General features: G+C 43.4%; 1 protein-coding gene across 2 annotated transcripts in view; it reads right to left on the bottom strand.

Annotated features, from left to right (window-relative positions):
• The window catches only part of smoc1 (SPARC related modular calcium binding 1), a 37309-nt gene extending 25046 nt beyond the window's left edge, over nt 1–12263 (bottom strand). Inside the window, exon 1 of one of the 2 annotated variants that reach the window (XM_062396723.1) lies at nt 11772–12263. In XM_062396723.1, the coding sequence (XP_062252707.1) occupies nt 11772–11876 (105 nt within the window). In that variant the 5' untranslated portion in view covers nt 11877–12263. The remainder of the gene's footprint in view (nt 1–11771) is intronic. The other variant, XM_062396722.1, reaches the window with a different exon arrangement.
• Nucleotides 12264–19009: the final 6746 nt, after the last annotated feature.

Below are 19009 nucleotides of genomic sequence, written 5' to 3'. Positions count from 1 at the left end.
CACCGACTGTTTCACAATCATCCAGTCGGAACTGTTTGCCTTTCTTTTTCCCTTCTCCTCCATTCTGCCCTTTTAAAACTGCCAATAAAATCAAACTGTGAATATCTTTGTGCTGAACGCTGCATCAACACGTCCACAGTCACGAGATCTTTAGCAAGTACGAGGTTTTCCATGTGCACCATATTAGTTTAATGCTGAAATATGCCTCTCAGCAACAGAGCAGAACAATTCTAATTGTGCATCAGGGGGACATTTCAATTAATCCTGCGGGTGAACGTGAGTATTTGTCTTAATTATAATCTACCAAGTTGTTGTTGAGACACTTCAGTCTCTGGGTGAAATCACCAGAATCCTCAGGACACGTCCTCTGGGACTCAGGAGCTATTTGGGGTTTCCAGCCCGGACCAACAAAGCAGCTCAGTGAGCCACGCGGCCAATGTGGCAAAAGAACCATGACTCATTCCAGCACAGTGGCAGCAAACTCTTCCATATCCTCCTTAATACCTCTCTCTCTCTCTCTCTCTCTCTCCCTCACTCTCACTCTCTGTCTCTCTCTCTCTTTCGACCTGGAAACATCACAGAACTTTAAACTTTTTACAACATAAAATTAGAACCCAAAGTGTGCAGATCAGAATATGGTTTTATTTTAATATGACAGATACCCCTGGTGCACTGTGTGCCAGTGCTGACAGTTATTACAGTCACGGACAATCAGAAAATTCCAAATGTGATTAATGTGCCAAGTGCTGAGCTGCAATTATATGAGTCCACTGAGAAGTCATGACTTTCTTTGGATAGTGTTTCTTCATATTAGTGAAGAGAAGCCGACTCGTTCTGGCTTGATATTTTTTACAGATGAAGCCTCATTTGGAAAAAATGTGGAATGATTTTACCTCATCGTCAGGATATTCAAACTGTTTTCACTTCTAAATATAACATTAGTGGACTGGGAAGTGTGTGGCAGTGGAGAAATGGCTGTCGCAGGGCACAGGCAGATGCTCCATTATCTGAGATACAGATTAGACGTGCTCCTGAAATAGCAAAAGATACTGGAGCTTCAGTCTGTGGTTGAGATAACAAGTGTTTCAGAAAGTGTCCTGAATCTGCAGGGTCGCAGGTTTAATCCCCAAATAAAACAATATATCTGTTAAAATACACTTTTGGCGACTTGACCTCCCTCCTCGAGAAACTTGGTGAAAGCTAAATTTTAAACCAAGGGGGGGAAAGTGCTTCAACTCTCCTCGCCGTAACAATGAGTCCAGCACAAGCAAGACAGTTTAATATGATTTCAGCCTTGGCATCGGAGCACGGAAGAAAAAGCTCCTGTCAGACGGCTCGTGATTTAGAAAAGCTAAATCAGTCTGTGCTTCTTTTATGAGAAAGTGCAGACAGCGGGGAAAACACAGCAGATCATGTCAATTTGAAACCTGCGTGTCATCTTCTGGGCTTCAGCGAAAGACGGGGAATAACTTAGCGGTCGGAAAAGAAACATGCATCTGCTCTGTAGAAGCATATGGCTCGTTGGCTTTTCAGTTCCCAGTGCCACCAGTGACACTTTAAGAAACGAAAGCACCAGTTGCATGTTCCTTCCATCAGAAGCGTCGCAGCCAAAGCACCGAGGATGGAAAGCAGTTTGTCTACGTGATGAACTGTTGAATTAAAAAAAACTAGAAAGAGCCCACAGTGAGCTATAGAAGAGATTTAGGTCTGATGAGCCTCTCCTCCAGGTGAAGAGCCACGGAGTCTGGCCTCTGCCCACAGGCTGACCCCTGCTCCTCGGCCCTGACTCACAGCACTAATGGATGCAGCGCTTCGACCTCCACTGTCATAATACAGCATTAAATCACCGATTTGGAGACGGCATTGTCCGGTAAGTGGAAATAAACTCTCTTTACCGAGTCTCCCACATGCAGTCACTACTTAATCACACTGTCCCTCCCACAGACTCCTCTCCCATAAAGGTGAAACCAGAGCCTCGGGCACGTAAGAGCTTCTTTCACTTGGACTGAAGATTACATCTTTACTAAAGTTCCCTTGTAGTCATAGTCCTGGTCACAGAATTGTGGCGACAGCAGATCATGACTTTGGATTCTATCTAATTGAATTTGTTTGCTGTAGCCACTTGGTTTAGCATATCGCCATTAGCTTGCTCTCTGTTGCCCTTCATCTGGTGTTGATGATGATGATGATGAAGACGAGTTGATTGGTTTTCCGACTTTTGCTCTTTGGGCGACATTCACTACAGTTTGAAAAGGTAACGATGCAACTGTGAGTCGTGGGAAAAGGAAGTGATTGAGACTCTTCCTCCCGTTTTCCTGCGTCTTTCATGCTTTTATTTTTGCGTTACTACCAGTTGATGGTCAGTGGGCGCCGCGGAGCTACGCCACAATCGACAAACGTGGAAAACTAAGTTCATGAATGCGTTAAATCTCTCGTGCTTGTTTACTTACATTCTGAGTAATCGTACATCTGTTATAAAAGGGGGCTGATCTTATAAATACGATAAAATATGAATATGGTGGAGCTCCTGATTATTGCTGAGATACATTTGTCGCGGGTAGCAAATTCTTGTTCAACAGATTACATATAACTCGTTGTGTATCGTGTGTAATTTCAGAGACAATTCAATGCATCAAAGATCAGTTTCAGAATATGAAAAACAAGTGTAATTTAATTCACGTAGAAAGAAAATGCTTAAAAAAAGCAGAATGATCCAAAGAGAATATCAAATAACAGATAATAAAGTCAACTCTCCAATCGAATACACAACCTCCTCTGAGGTCTGATCGAGTGTCACAACAGCTTCCATGGGACCATTGCTTTACATTCATTCCTTACCATAATAAGTGAATGTGCACGTGGTTCACATTTAACTGAGGAGTGAGGTTCGTCTCTCAGCCCCAAAGGAGTCGACTCTCCTGTGGTTTCCGTCTTATCAGGAACTCTGTGAGTCGTCCTGATGCGGTGAACCTCACCAACCTGGCAGCTCGAGGACTTTAAAACAAACGCTGAGCTATTTTCACTCACTGTCTGTCTGAGAGCAATCAGCTGCTCCACTGTGAGCCCGGATCACAGGACCTGGCATTATCTCCTGAGGGGAAACAGCCCACCCCTCCTGCTGGGACAGTAATGGCCCGGGAGAGGGGGGGTGTTAAGACCCACCCGGTGTCTTACAATCAGAATCAAACAAACACATCCAAATTAAACAGACTAATGTGTAACATGAGCCGCCACCGGATCTGCTGAGGAACACACGGTGCTCAAGATAACATGAGTTACCTCAACCTGTGGGGACAAACTCCAGTTTCACGCCGTGGTGACAGCACATCAAAGTTTTACAGAGAGGCCGACGCACTAAACAACAGAATGGAGGATTGAATGCACCCCCTAGGGAATAGTCTCACTCCATCAAGCGCTCGTCTTCCTCTTCTTTCAAAGAGGAAGACGAAGGAGAAGTGCACGTATCTTTAAGTGACGGAGGCAGCTCAGATAGAAACCCTGTCACAATGTGTGGGCACGGGATCCTCCTCCGCCCGACGGCCCACCAGAAGAGAGGAAATCAAAGATGAGCCGGGGGGGGGGGGGGGGGAGTTGCACCATGGTTTGGTGCTGATATCCTGATCGGGAAAACAATGAGCGCAGAGATTCTCACATTTAACAAGCCAAATTCCCCCCAAACACACACACACACACACACACAGACACAACACATAACTCTCTCTCTCTTCACTCATAAAATAAGTGAAATGCAAACCTCCATTGTGAAACCATTACAGTTGAAGCAAAGTGCTCTTCTTTGTTATTTTTTAACCGTCACTGGCAGGGATTCGGTTCCAGCCGAGGAGCAAGGAGAAAGAATATGATTTGAAAGTAATGATTTTTATGTAGGCACACTTAACGGGTTGACAAGTCGGGGGGGTGCAGGGGGGGGGCTATGTGGAACAGAAGACCAGCAGTAAACAGTAAATGCAATTAGGTTCAACTTTTCAACTGCTTTCATTTGTATTTCTTTGGACAGATTGTTGGTTTAACAGCAAACACACAATATAAACTATATCATTTTCACATTAACTACACTTATCAGGACTTTCTTCAGTCGGGAACAGACGTATAAGAGTTTGACATCACCCTTGTGTCTTTAGAGAGCAGCACTTAATGCAGTTGTGTTTTACACAATTCAATCTGCTTTTGTACATTCCAGACAGAAATCGTTGTTTTCACATTTTCTGTGACTTCAGAGAAAAGCACTTTTACGCCAAGTCAACATTGTTCTTGTGATGTAACGCTGTTGTAATGAGGTACTGTGGAGCAGACTTCTTAAATCAATCTGCCTGGAAAATGCTTTGCCAACACATTTGAGGCCATAATAGAAATTGCACCGAAATTTATGGAAAGCAGTGGATGGCTGGAGCAAAGGTGCAGTAAAGTTTCTAAAGCACAACAGAGAAGTTTCCAAGTTCACTGATGCACCACGCGAGTCCAACAAGTACCCAGTGATTTCCATCCATCCGGGGACGAGCGGAAAACAACTTTAAAAACCTGCTTTTGAAAATATTCATTACATGTGTGAAGTCAACGTGATTTGTAGCCGAAGGAGCTCAAACCTGCAAAGCCACTGTCAGGGCCGTCTAGATTTAGCATTTGATGATGTCAGAAAGTAGAACTGTGGTCGCAGAGCAATTTGAGAATGACTCATTCTGATCTTGTGTGTTTCTTCCTCCAGTTCTGTGGACGGATGTGTAAAGCGTCAGTTGTGTCTTTGTGAGTGTTCCTACAATTGTGTTTATGAGCTGCACAGGGAGATACGGCTTCAGGCCCACAGTCCACAGCTCTGCCAGTAATCGAGACGTTGTACTCGAGGCTGATGTTGCGTTTGGAAATCAGCGGCTGTATCCCTGTCGCTGCTACAACTCAAAATTATAGTGCACCAGTCCACAGGCATTACAGTTAATTTAATACTTCTGGTTAGTTTTAAGATCCAACTGCCAGACTTCAGGGTTTTCATCTGCAAATAAACTGTGACTGAAGCGTCTTAATGACTTAATAACACGCAGATAGTCGTGCTGTGTTCCCTCTTGTCTGTGATTAGACACCATTTTCCAGATCAGATTTAATCCGTGCAAAATTAGCGAGGGAGCCGCCCGTCCTGTCACAGAGGTGACACAGCTGCTGTGTGGAAACTGTCACAAGCACTTTACTCTCTTTGCTGCTTCACCGGCGGAGTTTGAAATGCTATAATGTGACCCACAGAGAGAGATTAAATATGTATAAATATGTAAAAACTGGAAGAAGAACAATACAAACATATGCCAGAATGGGCCTTATAAAGCAGAATGGAATTACCTCCACAGAGGAGGTTAGGTTTTCACCCCCGTCCCTTTGTTTGTCAGCAGGATTAACTACAAAAACTACTGAACCGATTTCCACACAACTTGGTGGAAGGATGGGACAGGAGCCCAGAGAGAGCTCATATCAGAATCAGACACATTTAGAGGACTGATATATCGATGAGTGTGTGAAATTTAGAGCAGCTCGATTAGATCTAAGGTAACTATTGGACCTTGGAGGAGGTCTGCTCTCTACTGAGTCCCTTTCTATCCCATTGATTCTCCTTAATGAAACAACTTTTCATTGAAGAGGACAAGAGAAAGTGACCGTCTTCACTTTCTCTCCTGACAAGACTCGACCTGAGCTATGACCTAGAAGTATATCACAAGGAAAGTTTAAATCAGATCCTGTCTGGTGGAAAATATCTGTTCTGTTTAACCAACACAAACATCCTTGGTATGAGGGAGATGACTGCTTGTGTGTGTGTGTGTGTGTGTGTGTGTGTGTTTGTGTGTGTGTGTGTGTGTGTGTGTGTGTGTGTGTGTGTGTGTGTGTGTGTGTGTGAGACATCTCCGTGTGCTAACTCTGGGATGGGCTCATTATCCCATTTAGGCTCAACAGCAAAAAATGCCACAACACATATAAACATACTGTATTCACCAGTCTAACACAAACCTGTGTCATTAATCAGCGTGTTTGTCGTACGCACTAACTAACAAGTGCACAAAGGGAGGAAAAGGTGGATCAAAGTGAACCAACCACCGAGGAAACAAGCCAATGAAAGTCGGGCTAATTGTGAGCTGTTGTGTGCCTTTAACGGGCCGAGGTAATCACTTTAGTCCGATGACTGGCATTTAGTTTTCAGGAAATCTATAAAGTGAATGCCAATCCCTCATGCTGCTTCAATTAACACACTTCACTTCACCGTGTTATAAAAAAAGTTGGAGAGAATAAAAAGGAATGTATTTAAAAAGTACTGCCCTCCTCCTCCTCCTCCTCCTCCTCCTCCTCCTCCTCCTTCTCCTCCTCCTCCTCCTCCCCACTGATTCCTTTAAAATTTCTAATTGGGTTGTGTGTCCTATTTTCTACAATTTCCAAAGTAACGCTTTTAAACTCAGAGCCAGGGTGTTGTGAGTTGGCTACACAGAACGAGCCGGACCACTTTCACACGGGAGGTGCAAAGTGTGCGTGCAACTCGCAGCAGGAGCGAGAGGATTGGGCTCAAACCATCCGAGTGTGGTCCACTACCTCCGCCATTTCTCTTTATATGACCTCTTAATGTAATTACTGTCTCGTCTTAGTAGATCAAGTTTTGGCAAAGTAGTTTTAAAGGCGACATGTGGAGGAAGGACAAAGCTTCGATCTCAAAGAATAAATAAACGTGTCTGTTTGCTAAGCTGCTTTCAGACGCTCACTGAACTCGCGTCAGTTTACTCCGGATATTTTCTGGAACTTTTCCCGTCAGCCCCCTAGTAGCTGATCCGGAAAATTCACAGCAAGTGAGTGGATGATGTGTTTCTAACATTAAAAGAATACAAATAGCTCAGGATAAAGAAAGAGGAGCCAAGATGTCCGCTTGGAAAGAGAAACGAGCTCGAGAGCTTTTGGTGAAACGGTGTTGATGTGCTCTAAAGGTCCGCAGCATAATGTATAGGAAACGTTGATTTGAAGATGTTAATGTGTTAATTGAATGTGTGTCCAACTCTACTAACTTACTACTACCTGTCAGCTTCCATAACATGTCTGAAAACCAAAACAACGAGCTGAAAGACACCACGATCCTCTGTGGGTTCATCCCCACGAGAAACACAGTCTGCTGATTTAATGAGTTATCTATTGTTATTGTTCTAAACTCCAGCAGATGTATTACATGTGATAAAGAGTTGATGAAAAACACTTTCACACAGAGCTGAAATCAGATTTCCTGTGTGTGTGTGTGTGTGTGTGTGTGTGTGTGTGTGCTTTATTAGCATTGACTCTAAAACTGATTAACAACATTCCTTGTTTGTCACTAATTCCACATCCTGGCTACAGAGCCTTTCTCTGTAGTTCGTTCCCAGGAAGTGAGTGTGTGTGTGTGTGTGTGTGTATTTCACGCCCCCATCGCACACTTAAGCTGCGACCACACACTCACACATTTGAAAGGAAATGATTAAATATGCGGCAGAGCGGAGGCTAATCTGCTGAGCTAGTCCGATAGGAAATGCCGTCACGATAACCTAATAATCTGAGGGATTACAGATTCATGACTCTTTAAACAGGAATATTCCTGTTTGAATGTCACTTATTCACTGACACAAACATGGCTGATTTTTTTTCAAGATCCATGAATTATTCTCTGAGGAATCTTTGAAGATATTGTATTTCTTAATGTTAAAGAAAGTAAAACTAAAATTCCTGGTTCCAGATCTGCACCAAATTGTGTGGGATATTCCCTGGCCCTAGACCTCATCTTTCCAGGAACTTTCATGGTAATCTGTTTTGTAGTTTTTGTGTAATCCTGCTGAATATCAGACCAACAAACAAACGCTGATGGAGACCTGACCTCCTCGGCGGAAGCAATATCCAGATTCCTTTGGAAGTTGTTTTGGAAATTCCTAAAACTCCAGCACCACCTTTACATCCTCACTCTGCCTTTATGTCAACTTGAGAAACCTCAGAATGTTAAAACTAGATTTATCGTAAAATTAACCCTAAATATTCCACAGGTCATTTAAAAAAATGAGATTTCCGATTCGAACGACTTTGTCCGCACGATGAAAGAAGTGAGAAATCATCAGAAACGTTCAGCTGCGTGTTGTCGTATCAGCTTCAACTCCAACAAGTCCGGGTTTCTTTCTCCTTCGAGCGGCTAATCAGAAACTGCTGTTCACGAAACTCCGGACGAAGTTAATCTAACAGGTTTGTATTTCATGAGTCTTCACACAGGGCGATGATGCCAAACTATGACCTGATCACTTTGCCGAGAAAGTTTTTCCCCCATAAAGACTAAATGAAGAAATGTGCATGAACATCTGTGAGACTCCAGTCTACAGCTCTTCATCTGTGCATCACAGCCGTTTCCGGACACACCGATCTTTTATCGCTCCGCATTTTAATGTTCACATCTCATTAATATCATCAAACACTTTTTATGGTTTTCATTCCGCTCACTTTATCACACATGCTCAAGTTTTTTTAATCTATTTCTCGCACCTCATCTTTATGATATCCAGGGGTTAAAAGTCATTGAAGACAACTTCTCTTAGTTCTTGAATGAAGTAGTTAAGAAATAAAAACATAATAAATACAAACTTGATGTTTATAGGACCTGTACTCAGTTTTGTTTAAAAAAGGCACTGATTACAAAGTTGCCCAAATAATACATAATATTTTAATTCTGCCTTTCTTCAAAAAATAACTTCCTCTTGTCACGAAATAAAGATCCTCAGTGAACTTTGTGAAGGAGCAACACTAAAAGATTAAGACTTTACAAAAATCCAGCACCTTATTTACATTTCACGAAAATGCACAGAGTTAATGAATTTGAAATATTTTTAACTTGTGTATCTGCCTCTGATTGGTTGATGATCTCTGTCGTTTAACATGAACCACTGATATCTCTGCTGCTCCTCTGTGATTCCTCATCATCGGTGAGAAATGCCGAGTCACAAGAACCTAATGCAGTATTTACTCTTGACAAAATTGACTGAGTTCAACCTGAATCTTCTCTTGAATATCTGCATCTGATGAATTAGAACCTGGTCTCTGACTCGTAAAAGGAGCCAGTCCCTGACCTCCATTCCTTTGTGCACTGTAAGCCTCGTTAACAAGCAGCACGGGCACCTGCACCCAGACGCCTCACACCTGCACCCAGGCTGTGATCTACGTCACGACTATAAAAAGGCTTTCCTGCTTTTGAACCGGGGCTCCACTTCCCCAGAGCTGGAGGTATGCAGTCCTGGCCGCCACACGTCTCAGGGCCTGGCTGTTTATGTTTGTTTTTTCGATAAGTTTATGAGTGTTCGCTGATGCAGGCTCTGAAGAATGCAGGTTGACGGCTCATCGGACCCGTCCCCGGCACTCGCGGGTTGATTTGATGAAGGGGCATTAAGGGGAGATGGTAAATTGTGGATGTTCTTATGTGTGAACTCTACGGTTTCTAAATGATGCTCCCCCGAGGAAATGGAGGAGAGAAAATAGAATGAAAAGCGATTTCTCCGGCCTGTCCACCATCTGCCTCGTTAGGAGGAGAATTCTTTGTTACTCAAGAAAACATAACAAAAATATCATGATGCAGTCGTTACCAAGTGTAATTAGATGTGAACTTTATGCATCTTAGACTTTTTTTTTTTCTTGAAACATTATGTCGCATCAAGATTAGAAAGATTAGAAAACGTTTTTTTGGTGAGCTCATGTTTTTTCTTGGTTCAGCCTTTGAATTGGCAGATTATGGAGAGAAGAATGTGTGATTACCGTCCTCTACCTTCACCGCACCACATGATCCGAGTGCTGCCGTCCTCCCACTGGACGAATTTACTACAACAATCATGGAAACCATCAAACTCTCCAGGGTCAGGCCAAAGCTGACTGGTCTGACTCGGCCAAACGGTGAAACAGTCTGAATCGTCAGAAGCTTTGTTGGTCTCCCAATTACTCGTATTCCCCAGCTCTGAGAAAACGTTCTCACTTATTGCATCATTGGGCCTCAGGGGGAATGAGAGTGCAGCAGTGCTATGCAGTGAAGTCCCCCCCCCCCCCCCCCCCCACCCTGATATCAGTATTGGAAGGTGGGGGTGTGTGAATCCTGGGTTTTACCGCAGCTGTGAGCAATGTTAAAAGTATCTACTGAGGGCGTGCAGGAGGCCGAGCTCATCGTCTAGTCCAGGACAGGAAGAGGAGGGAGTGGATGCAGAGAGGCACTCATGTGATAGAGATAAAGAGAGGGAGAGAGAGAGAGAGAGAGAGAGAGACAGAGAGAGAGAGAGAGAGAGACTTTTTTTATCTGTAAGGTGTTTCCTGACCAATCTGTATTCTGAGGATCACCCAGTGTGGTTTCCTGAAGCTGAGGGTACGAGTGTCTCAGCCTGCGGAGGAGCATGAAATCCTATAACTGGAAGAATAGAAGGACGTCCCAGTAAATCACCAGTGTCCTCCTGCACGTCTCCCAACACATCCCAGCATCTGCCTTATTCTACGTGGTGCATCAGCCACGATGGATCTGATCTGTCCGGATGGGAAACACTTATAAAAGCAAACGATGAAGAAGCGATCGCACAAAGTATGAATTCCCTGATTCTCTTTCCATAAAACAGCCCTGACCACAGTGTGGGGGGGGGCTAAAAAGACATTGTGAAATAGTTCCAGCATGTGAGCCTGTATTGGATATTCAACCCCCCCCCCCCCCCCCCCCGCCTCGCTAACCACAAATATTATACTACATCTGTGAACTGAAACAATGCTGTTCTCCTCCGACTCACGTCACTCATCGCCCGCTCTGCCTGGACAGAGCCACGAGGAGCTGAGAGAGAAGTCCAACAATGGAGGGAACAAACAGAGCAGTGTGTGTGTGTGTGTGTGTGTGTGTGGTGGGGGGAGAATAAAAATAAGGAGACAGTTACAAAAGGTCTGAAAAGTAAAAAAAAAGGAAAGAGGAAGGGAGTGAGGATGTAGGGTCGGAGGGGGGAGACTCCGGTCAGTGGTCATTATGAGAAAAGAAGAATCCAAAGGATCCTAACTTTCAATCTGTGCAAGCAAAAGTCCAGAGTGAGGATTTAAGTGTTTCAACCCCCCCCCCCCCCCACCACCACCCTCTTGAAGACTCACTGAGATCAGTTGAAAATATTTGTTGGAGCAAGTCGAACAAAATTACAATACAGTCCAAAATATCATTTTTCCGGAGGAGCATTTCTGTGGTTTGAGGAAAAACAACACGAAGCGTTTCAGCCTGAACGAGCTGAGCTGTGAGAATCACTTCTCATCCATCACTGTCTGCAGCTCAGGGACAACCAAACATGAGTCCTTACATTTGCACTTTTTATTGTGAATATAGGCCGAATTTATTAAAGTGTAATTTAATAACATTTGAAGTTTGAGTCCTTGAATTTGAAAGTAGTTTTGGGACTTTACTGATTTCTCTGTAGGACTGTGAAATAAACAATTCATGTCCAGTTAGCTTCACACGTGGTTTGGACAATTTTTTTACTTAAATAAATAGATACAGATTCACATAAAGCACAAAGTAACTCTACCTCTTCTTCCTTCTCTCCCAGGGTTTGGGTTTGAAATACCTGAATCCTAGTTAATCTAACAAAGTGATAAATCTGTGCAGGCTGATGAATTACGCACGGACTTGGACGCGCTTGGTGTTTTTTCTCTTTTATCTACTTCAGTAATAAATCTAAAGCTTTTAAAGTATCTCCTGTGAAACACGTGAGCTCCAGGAGACCCAGGTATGCACTCACCCGTGAGCCCGGCTTCTGCGCGGAGACGTGCGGCAGGTAGCTCAGCAGCAGAGGCGCCAGGAGGTGGGAGGAGGTGAGGAGGAGGAGAAACGCGGACGGAAACATGTTTCAGCGTCGGTGCGCGGTCACCGGGGATCTGCAGGTAGAGTCAGCGTCACGCGGATGATCAACAGGTCCGGGGACACTTGGCTCCTTCACCGGCTCCGCTCCCGTGTCCTCCCTGTCACGTCCCTTTGTCTCGACCTGTCCAGGAACTGGTTCGCTGAGCCGTGCGCAGCCACGGGGATCATGACGCAGCGGGGACCATCGCGCTCTGGGTTTATCCACTGCGGGAGGATCAGCTGCTCATCGCGGCTTCCACAGGTTCAGTCCGCGCCTCGAGTCCATTGCATCTTCATTTAAGAGCAGAGGAGGGAGCTGCGCGGAGGACAGACACCTCGGCCGTCCAATGAGCAGCGGGGCCGAGCGTCCAGGTCACTCCCACCCCACACTGGTCCAACATGGGTGTGATGAGAGGATCCAGAGAGGAGCTGGAGGCTCTGCAGCTGCAGGGAGGTGGATGATCACCGGGGACAATGGAGGAGCAGTTGTGAGGTCACATTTTAGGCTCTCCTCTCCATTCAGACACATATAATGCTCCATAATAGGCCAGTAATCCTGCTGCCGTGACATTTAGCCTGTGCACTTGGGTTCCAATAGAAAACATCTATTGAGGAAAGTCAGTAGCTGTCACTGGCACAGCAGGGGGCCTGGCCTCTGTGTGTGTGTTTTTGTCAGTGCTGCAGGAGGAAGATTCAGTGGCTGTGAAACTTTACCTTTAATTACTGCTCATTCATTTTAAGAGTGAACTTTGTTCTCCTGAAGTCTGATCACAAAGAGGAACCCAGTGTGGAGAGCTTTTCTGCCAAATGAAAAACAGCTCATTGTCTGTGGTGTTTGAGTCCATAAAACACTTTGGGAGTTTCAGGGGTAACCAGTGTTGCAGCTTGGAGTCCCAACTCGAAACGCGACACTATCACCAAGTCTTCTAAACGATCACGTGTGAAGAGGAACGTGGCTCCAGGATGATCTCAGAGGACATTTAGGCTAAAAACATGATGTAAATGTTTTTTGGAGTTTAATTTTAATGTGTGTTGTATTTATTGTGATTTTATGTTTTTATGTTTTATGTTCATTGTACGCACCAATAACCAGAGCAAATTCCTTGTAGGTGTAAACCTACTTGACAATAAATACTTTCTGATTTCTGATTTCAAGAAAAAATTGACAAAACATCAATATAGATAATAAATAAATAACATGTGAAAATAAATAGAACCTCAACACAATAAATGTAGATAAGACACTTTTGCACCTGTTGAGTGATAATGAAGAGTGATGAGCAGCCGCAGCGACCGACTGGATTAATAAGAAAAGACTTTTGCTTGACTGTCCTTTTTAAACATCGACTGTGGCAAGTGTATAACAACAGCAACATATGATTACATCATAATAACAAAAGCCTCCAATCTTTACATGATATTTAATAGCAAAATCTTGATTAGTATTTCATGTTACTTTACTTTTAAAACTTTAAAAATTTCAAAAAAGAGTTTGAAATTTTAATTTACTTCCACCTCATCCACATTCAAATTAAATCACCAAGGGATTTTCCCTTTTTAAATGAATCTACACATTCCTAATAATATTTTACCACATTCAACTTATAGACATCCAGTGGAAGACTTTTACTTCACATAAAATCTTTTTATTTTGCACTAGTGCCACTTTTTTCTAAAGTAGAGGCTCTGAAAACGTCCTCTCTCGGACTGTGTGTTATTACATAGAACACACAAACTGAAACTGCTCCCACACTGTAGTCGTCTTGTGAACTTCTGGCTCCCACGTCCTCTCTCCATCGGAGTTCGCTCTTTTCTCCATCGTTTTTTCCTTTCAGATAAATTGTGTGGCCCATTGAAGGCCAGTGAAAAAAGAAGGAAGAGATTGAGTGGAGTGCAGGTGTCCAGCTTCAGCTCAGTCCCCAGAAACTGGGCTTTTAGGAGCTGAAAAGGGCCGTCCGGTCAACACACCCCCACCCCCAATCCCTTTCTCCCACTCTTTGTCCCCATAGATATTTTTTAATTGTTGGCTATGACAGTTCAGCGGCTTTTTGAGTGCCTCAGTGAAGAGCCTTGTAATTAGAGCTATTGAGCTGCTGGAATTGGCACAATTAGGGTCAACATTAATGATTCCTGCGAGCACCGGGCGCTGTCAGCGGAGGAGAGGATGGAGAGAACTCCACAAGAGGGTCAGAGGGAGGAAGAAGGAAAGGGCAGCCGGACAGAAAGGGAGGAAATAAATGAGGCCTAAACACACTCAAGACAGTGAATCATCTGGATTCTTATTTATCGGACCACTTCAGAGACTGTGTGGGATCATTATCCGAACATACCGGCGCTGTGTGTCACCACATGGACTTCATCTCCTCCTCTTCCTCCTCTTCCTCCTCTCTCTGTGCCAGCCAGTTGCTGTGGGAGGTGAGGATGAGGAGCGGCGGGGAAGGGGAAGGGGAAGGGGAGGGAGGGGGGGACAGGAGTGTCTCTTGGAATGTTAACGAGATCAGTTAATATCTGCTCGTCCCTCTCGCCTCAGCCCTGCACCCCTAACAAAGAAGAGCAGGTTTTCCGGGGTGTAAAGCTGTCGCAGGCAAAGCACCGCTCCACACTTTAATTCTGTTGTCGTTTGGCCAAGCATGAAAGAAAACCCCTGACAACAAAAACAAAGAAGGATTGAATGGGCCTGCTGAAAGGAAATGTACTTCCTAATTACTGCAGCGGCCCTTCCAGAGACACCCCAGTCCCCCCCCCACACTTACACGACTACATACAGCAGAAAATTAGCAGGTGTCTGTGGACAGAGGAACAGACGGAGCAGGAGAGAGGCCACCCAGAGTTCTGATGGCCAGGCTGGGGGGGGGGGGGGGGGGTTCAGCACAGATGTTCAACCATGATGTCAAATGTACAATTCAGACCCAGAGTTCAGATGTGCTGTGTCTTCTTTGTGATCTTCGGGTGTCAACAAGTTTGTCGTCAAATCGTTTTTGTAATTATTCACACGATACTATTTACTTTTGACAGCAATCTTTTCAAAATAAAAGCTGCATTTACAGTTTTTCATTGGTTCAGTTCTGTCTTGTTCAGACATCGTAATCTAAACCCTGTGACATTGTAATGTCTTTACTTTATAGACAGGGGGAAACCAGATGTTCTGCACAGGTGAAAGCTCTACACTACACACATCTGAGGTATTTGTACCTGGGCGGCTGTGGTTGAGGGGTAGAGTGGTCGTCCTCCAACCTGAAGGTCGGCGGTTCGATCCCCAGTCTGAACAATCTGCATGCTGAAGTGTCCTTGGGCAAGATGCTGAACCCTGAATGGCCCCCCCCATAGAATAAAAAAGTGCTGGGATAGATGCACTGTATGAATGGGTGAATGTGAAACTGTAGTGTAAAGCGCTTTGAGTGGTCATCAAGACTAGAAAAGCGCTTTATAAATACAAATCCATTTACTTTTTTATACTTCATCTATAAAGAGGGAAATGTGCTTTTTACTCTACTACATATATTTTAGAACAGTAGTTACAAACAACTGTTTTTATTGTCTTTAAATGTACATGATAATATACAGCATAATACAAATGTAGAAATATATATCAAACTGTTGTAGTAACTAGACATTTAAACTGTACTGTATACTATTATATAGAAAAAATATACAATGCTTGACCTTTGTATTATTATTTTGTAATTTTATATTTCTAACCAGTTGGAAATATTGTTCTCCACCACAAGATTTTTCTCACAACACCAATGATGAACTCATTGCATTGTTTTTATTTAAACCACAGAAATTAAATTAGTTATTAGCTTTTTTTTAGGTTACTATTCCTGAAACTTACAGTAAACTTACATTAGTATTTTTTTATGCAATGCAATTTCGAGGTACTTCTCTATATCACATTTCAAGTTACTGCTACATTCTGCTTCTACTCCAGAACGTTTCAGGAGGAAACATGAAGTTTTTCCCTCTTTTAAATTTGTCCGACAATCCACTCATTGTTTACAATCTAAGAATAAACGTTCACATGCAAAACATATTATCTGTTTTTAAAATATGTACAGGTATTGATAAAACAAATAGGGAAGTACTTTAATTTGTAATTAACTACTGCACTGATCTGTACCTTTGCTTACGTAAAGTGTGTAAAGTCTGACTCTCATTGTAATGAGGTATTTCTACCCTGAGGTTTTGCTAATGAGCTTGTCTTATCTCCTGTGTGTGTGTGTGTGTGTGTGTGTGTGTGTGTGTGTGTGTCTGATCGCTCTTGTAAAGTTAGTATTGTCAAACACGAGCAAACACAATCACAGTCCTGAATGAAAGACAGACAGAGGGATGGTGGGGGGAGGGGGGGGGGGCAGATAGAAAGCCCTCTCTTTCTTAAGTGTCATCTGGATTTGATTTAATAAATTCCACATATTTTACATGTACTGGCCGCAGGTTTCACTGGCTCCTGACAACGAGGAGCCGGGTTCAGCCCTTCACTGGGACAGAAGTAACCTGGTCTATTATTACCCTCTTCACACACACACACACACACACACACACACACACAACCACACACACTGGAGCTGGTGTGGAAACATGCCTGTGACCGAAACGCACAGCAACAAATAAATAAGCCCACAAAGCCAAATTATCTGTGACATTAATCAGAGATGTGAGGCATTTTGTCCACAAGGGAGGGAATGAAAGAGAAAGTAGAAACAGAGAGCCATGGGTGTGAAAAGGGCTTTTGAGTCTGGACTGGGGTGTCCCGCACCTGCGCTGTCTATTCACCCCACTGTTTACACACTGTCATCCACAATTAACACCTCCTGGGGACTGGGCCGCCTGCCCTCCTCAGGGCCCCTGGACCCGTCCAGGGCCCTTATGGATGCCTAATTGAGCATACCGCTCCGCTGATTGAATTAACAGCTCAGTCTCTGGGACCTTTTCCCCTTCCACTGAGGAGGGGGACTATTCCACACCCGCATGAGACCCCTGTACCGTCCCACAGAAGACAGAGCAGAGGGAGGGGGGGGGGGGGGGGGGGGGGGGGGGGTGGTTGAAGAAAGCGAAGGGTCAGGAGGGGTAGTTGTCGAAACTGTCCAGAAAACGTGTCCCTCTCTCTGTTGGCAAACCGAGGCTGGAAATGTGGATGGGGGGGCAACTAAAGGTCTCAGTCTTCACAGGACCACGGAGCTCCAGCAGGGCAGCACAGTGAGCAGAGTGAAAACACTGGACTGTTGAGAAAATGCATTATATCAACACAACATCGTCCATTTACAGGTTTCTCACGATCCACATCCGTACAGCTCATTTTCCATTTTTCTATCTGTCTGTCTGTAATAACTCATCAGATATCAAACTAAAAAGGAAAGTCTGAAATATAAATATTTGGCTCCAGTAATCCAGTGTCTGCCTCTCGCAGTGTTGGAACACATGTCCCTGTAATTTAAGTATCATTACCATATTAAAATATTACAGTACAAGGAAATCCCTGCGGTGAAAGTTACTCATAAAGGTACAATTATAAAACTATTCAAATGTGCCTAAAGTAGCAAGAGTAGAAGTAAGTGATTCCTGTAAATGATACACTCATATATATTATTAATTAATAATTAATTTTATTGTTGTTGCATTTGTGTGTAACTATCACTTAATATTGCAGTTGATTGAGTCAGAGAAAACATAAAGATCTAATTTAATATTGGGAAATATTATAATAATTTTTGGACACCGACCATAGCTGAAAATAAAAAATAAAGTAGTTCAAAGGACTGGAGCTGCCTTCATCGTGTTTGTTTACAGGTTCTGACTAGTTATTAATACTTATATTATAAAGATTATTCAAAAAATTCTGTAAACCTGGAGTTATATGAATAAATGAATACATTTATGCATTGACAAAATAAACTCCTTTTGTTTTGTGTATTACTATATATATGTTTTTAGCTATCGACCGCGATAATGTCATTACTTCGTTTCTCAATCAAGTAATTCAAAGTTTTGAATCCTATTTACTGCAGGTTATAGATGCTGCCGCTGTCTTTTCATAATAATTCACAATATATCCTATGAATATTAGAAACAGACTGATTCTGAATGTAAAACATAGAAATGACATAAATAAGACTGAGCAGCAGAGATCCCATCATCATCTGAGCACTGAAAGTCCTGCTGCTCTGAGTGAACACCCCCACAGTCTCCTCTTTGGCACGATCCACTGCAGCACTAGTAGAATATATAAATGTGGAAAGTAAGAATCCCTCTGGGGGGGTGGGAACGCACTGAGGTCGACTGGATCCTCTTTATTTCCATGTCTTTCTCCGCACTTGTCAAACCTCGGCGCTCATGTCGAGCTGAAAATCAGGTGTGACTCTTGAGGAGGAATGAAACGGGTGAGTGGATTTCAGCCGAGGCTGCAGACTGTCGGGGTCGTTCAGCCAAACTTGGTGATCGTCTGTGTGTCTCTGTGCGAGCTCCCGCCTGAGGTCATGTGTTGCCTCAGTGTTAGAATTGGCTGTTTTAAGGCGAGTCGGCACATAGATCCTCCAAATGGCTCGGATGCTGCCCTAACTCTGTTATTCCAGCTACAGACTTCTTCATCAATCACTTGCTGGTGGACTCCAGGTCCTCGAACATATTTTCCAAAGCTCAGTTTATACTCTGAGGACTTGATGAATACTTTTGGTATTACCAACGTGTCAGTAATCATGCATGAAAACGACTTTTTGGGAGGATGAACTTTCCCTGTTCACTTTTCTGGATACTTTTTAGTATTTGCAGAATATGTGAGTTATCCCTGAACAATTTATGAGTGTGTTTCACAATAATCAGAAAGTTAAATATGTTTGAAAGCCTAGTTTCCACAATGGCAAACTACCAGCTGTCATTACTGAAGTTGTCCAAGAAACAGAAATGAGAAAATAATGACAGCTAAAGAGGAAAAGACACGTGGCAGATTTTTACCAATATGTAATTTTTGGCTGTTTTATGACGTAACTACTGACAAAACTAACCAGAAACAGCAAAAGTGCTCAAAGCAAAGCAAAAAATACTTCACCCACTATGAACCATATCCACATAATGGAAAAAGAAACATGTTTTTAGTTTCAATTCTTTCAATTCGATTAATCAATTGATCAGTGCCTTGGCTGC

This window comes from Platichthys flesus, chromosome 10 (assembly GCF_949316205.1).
Source record: "Platichthys flesus chromosome 10, fPlaFle2.1, whole genome shotgun sequence".
In the NCBI taxonomy this organism is placed as follows: domain Eukaryota; kingdom Metazoa; phylum Chordata; class Actinopteri; order Pleuronectiformes; family Pleuronectidae; genus Platichthys; species Platichthys flesus.
This window is presented reverse-complemented; position numbering and strand designations above follow the sequence as displayed.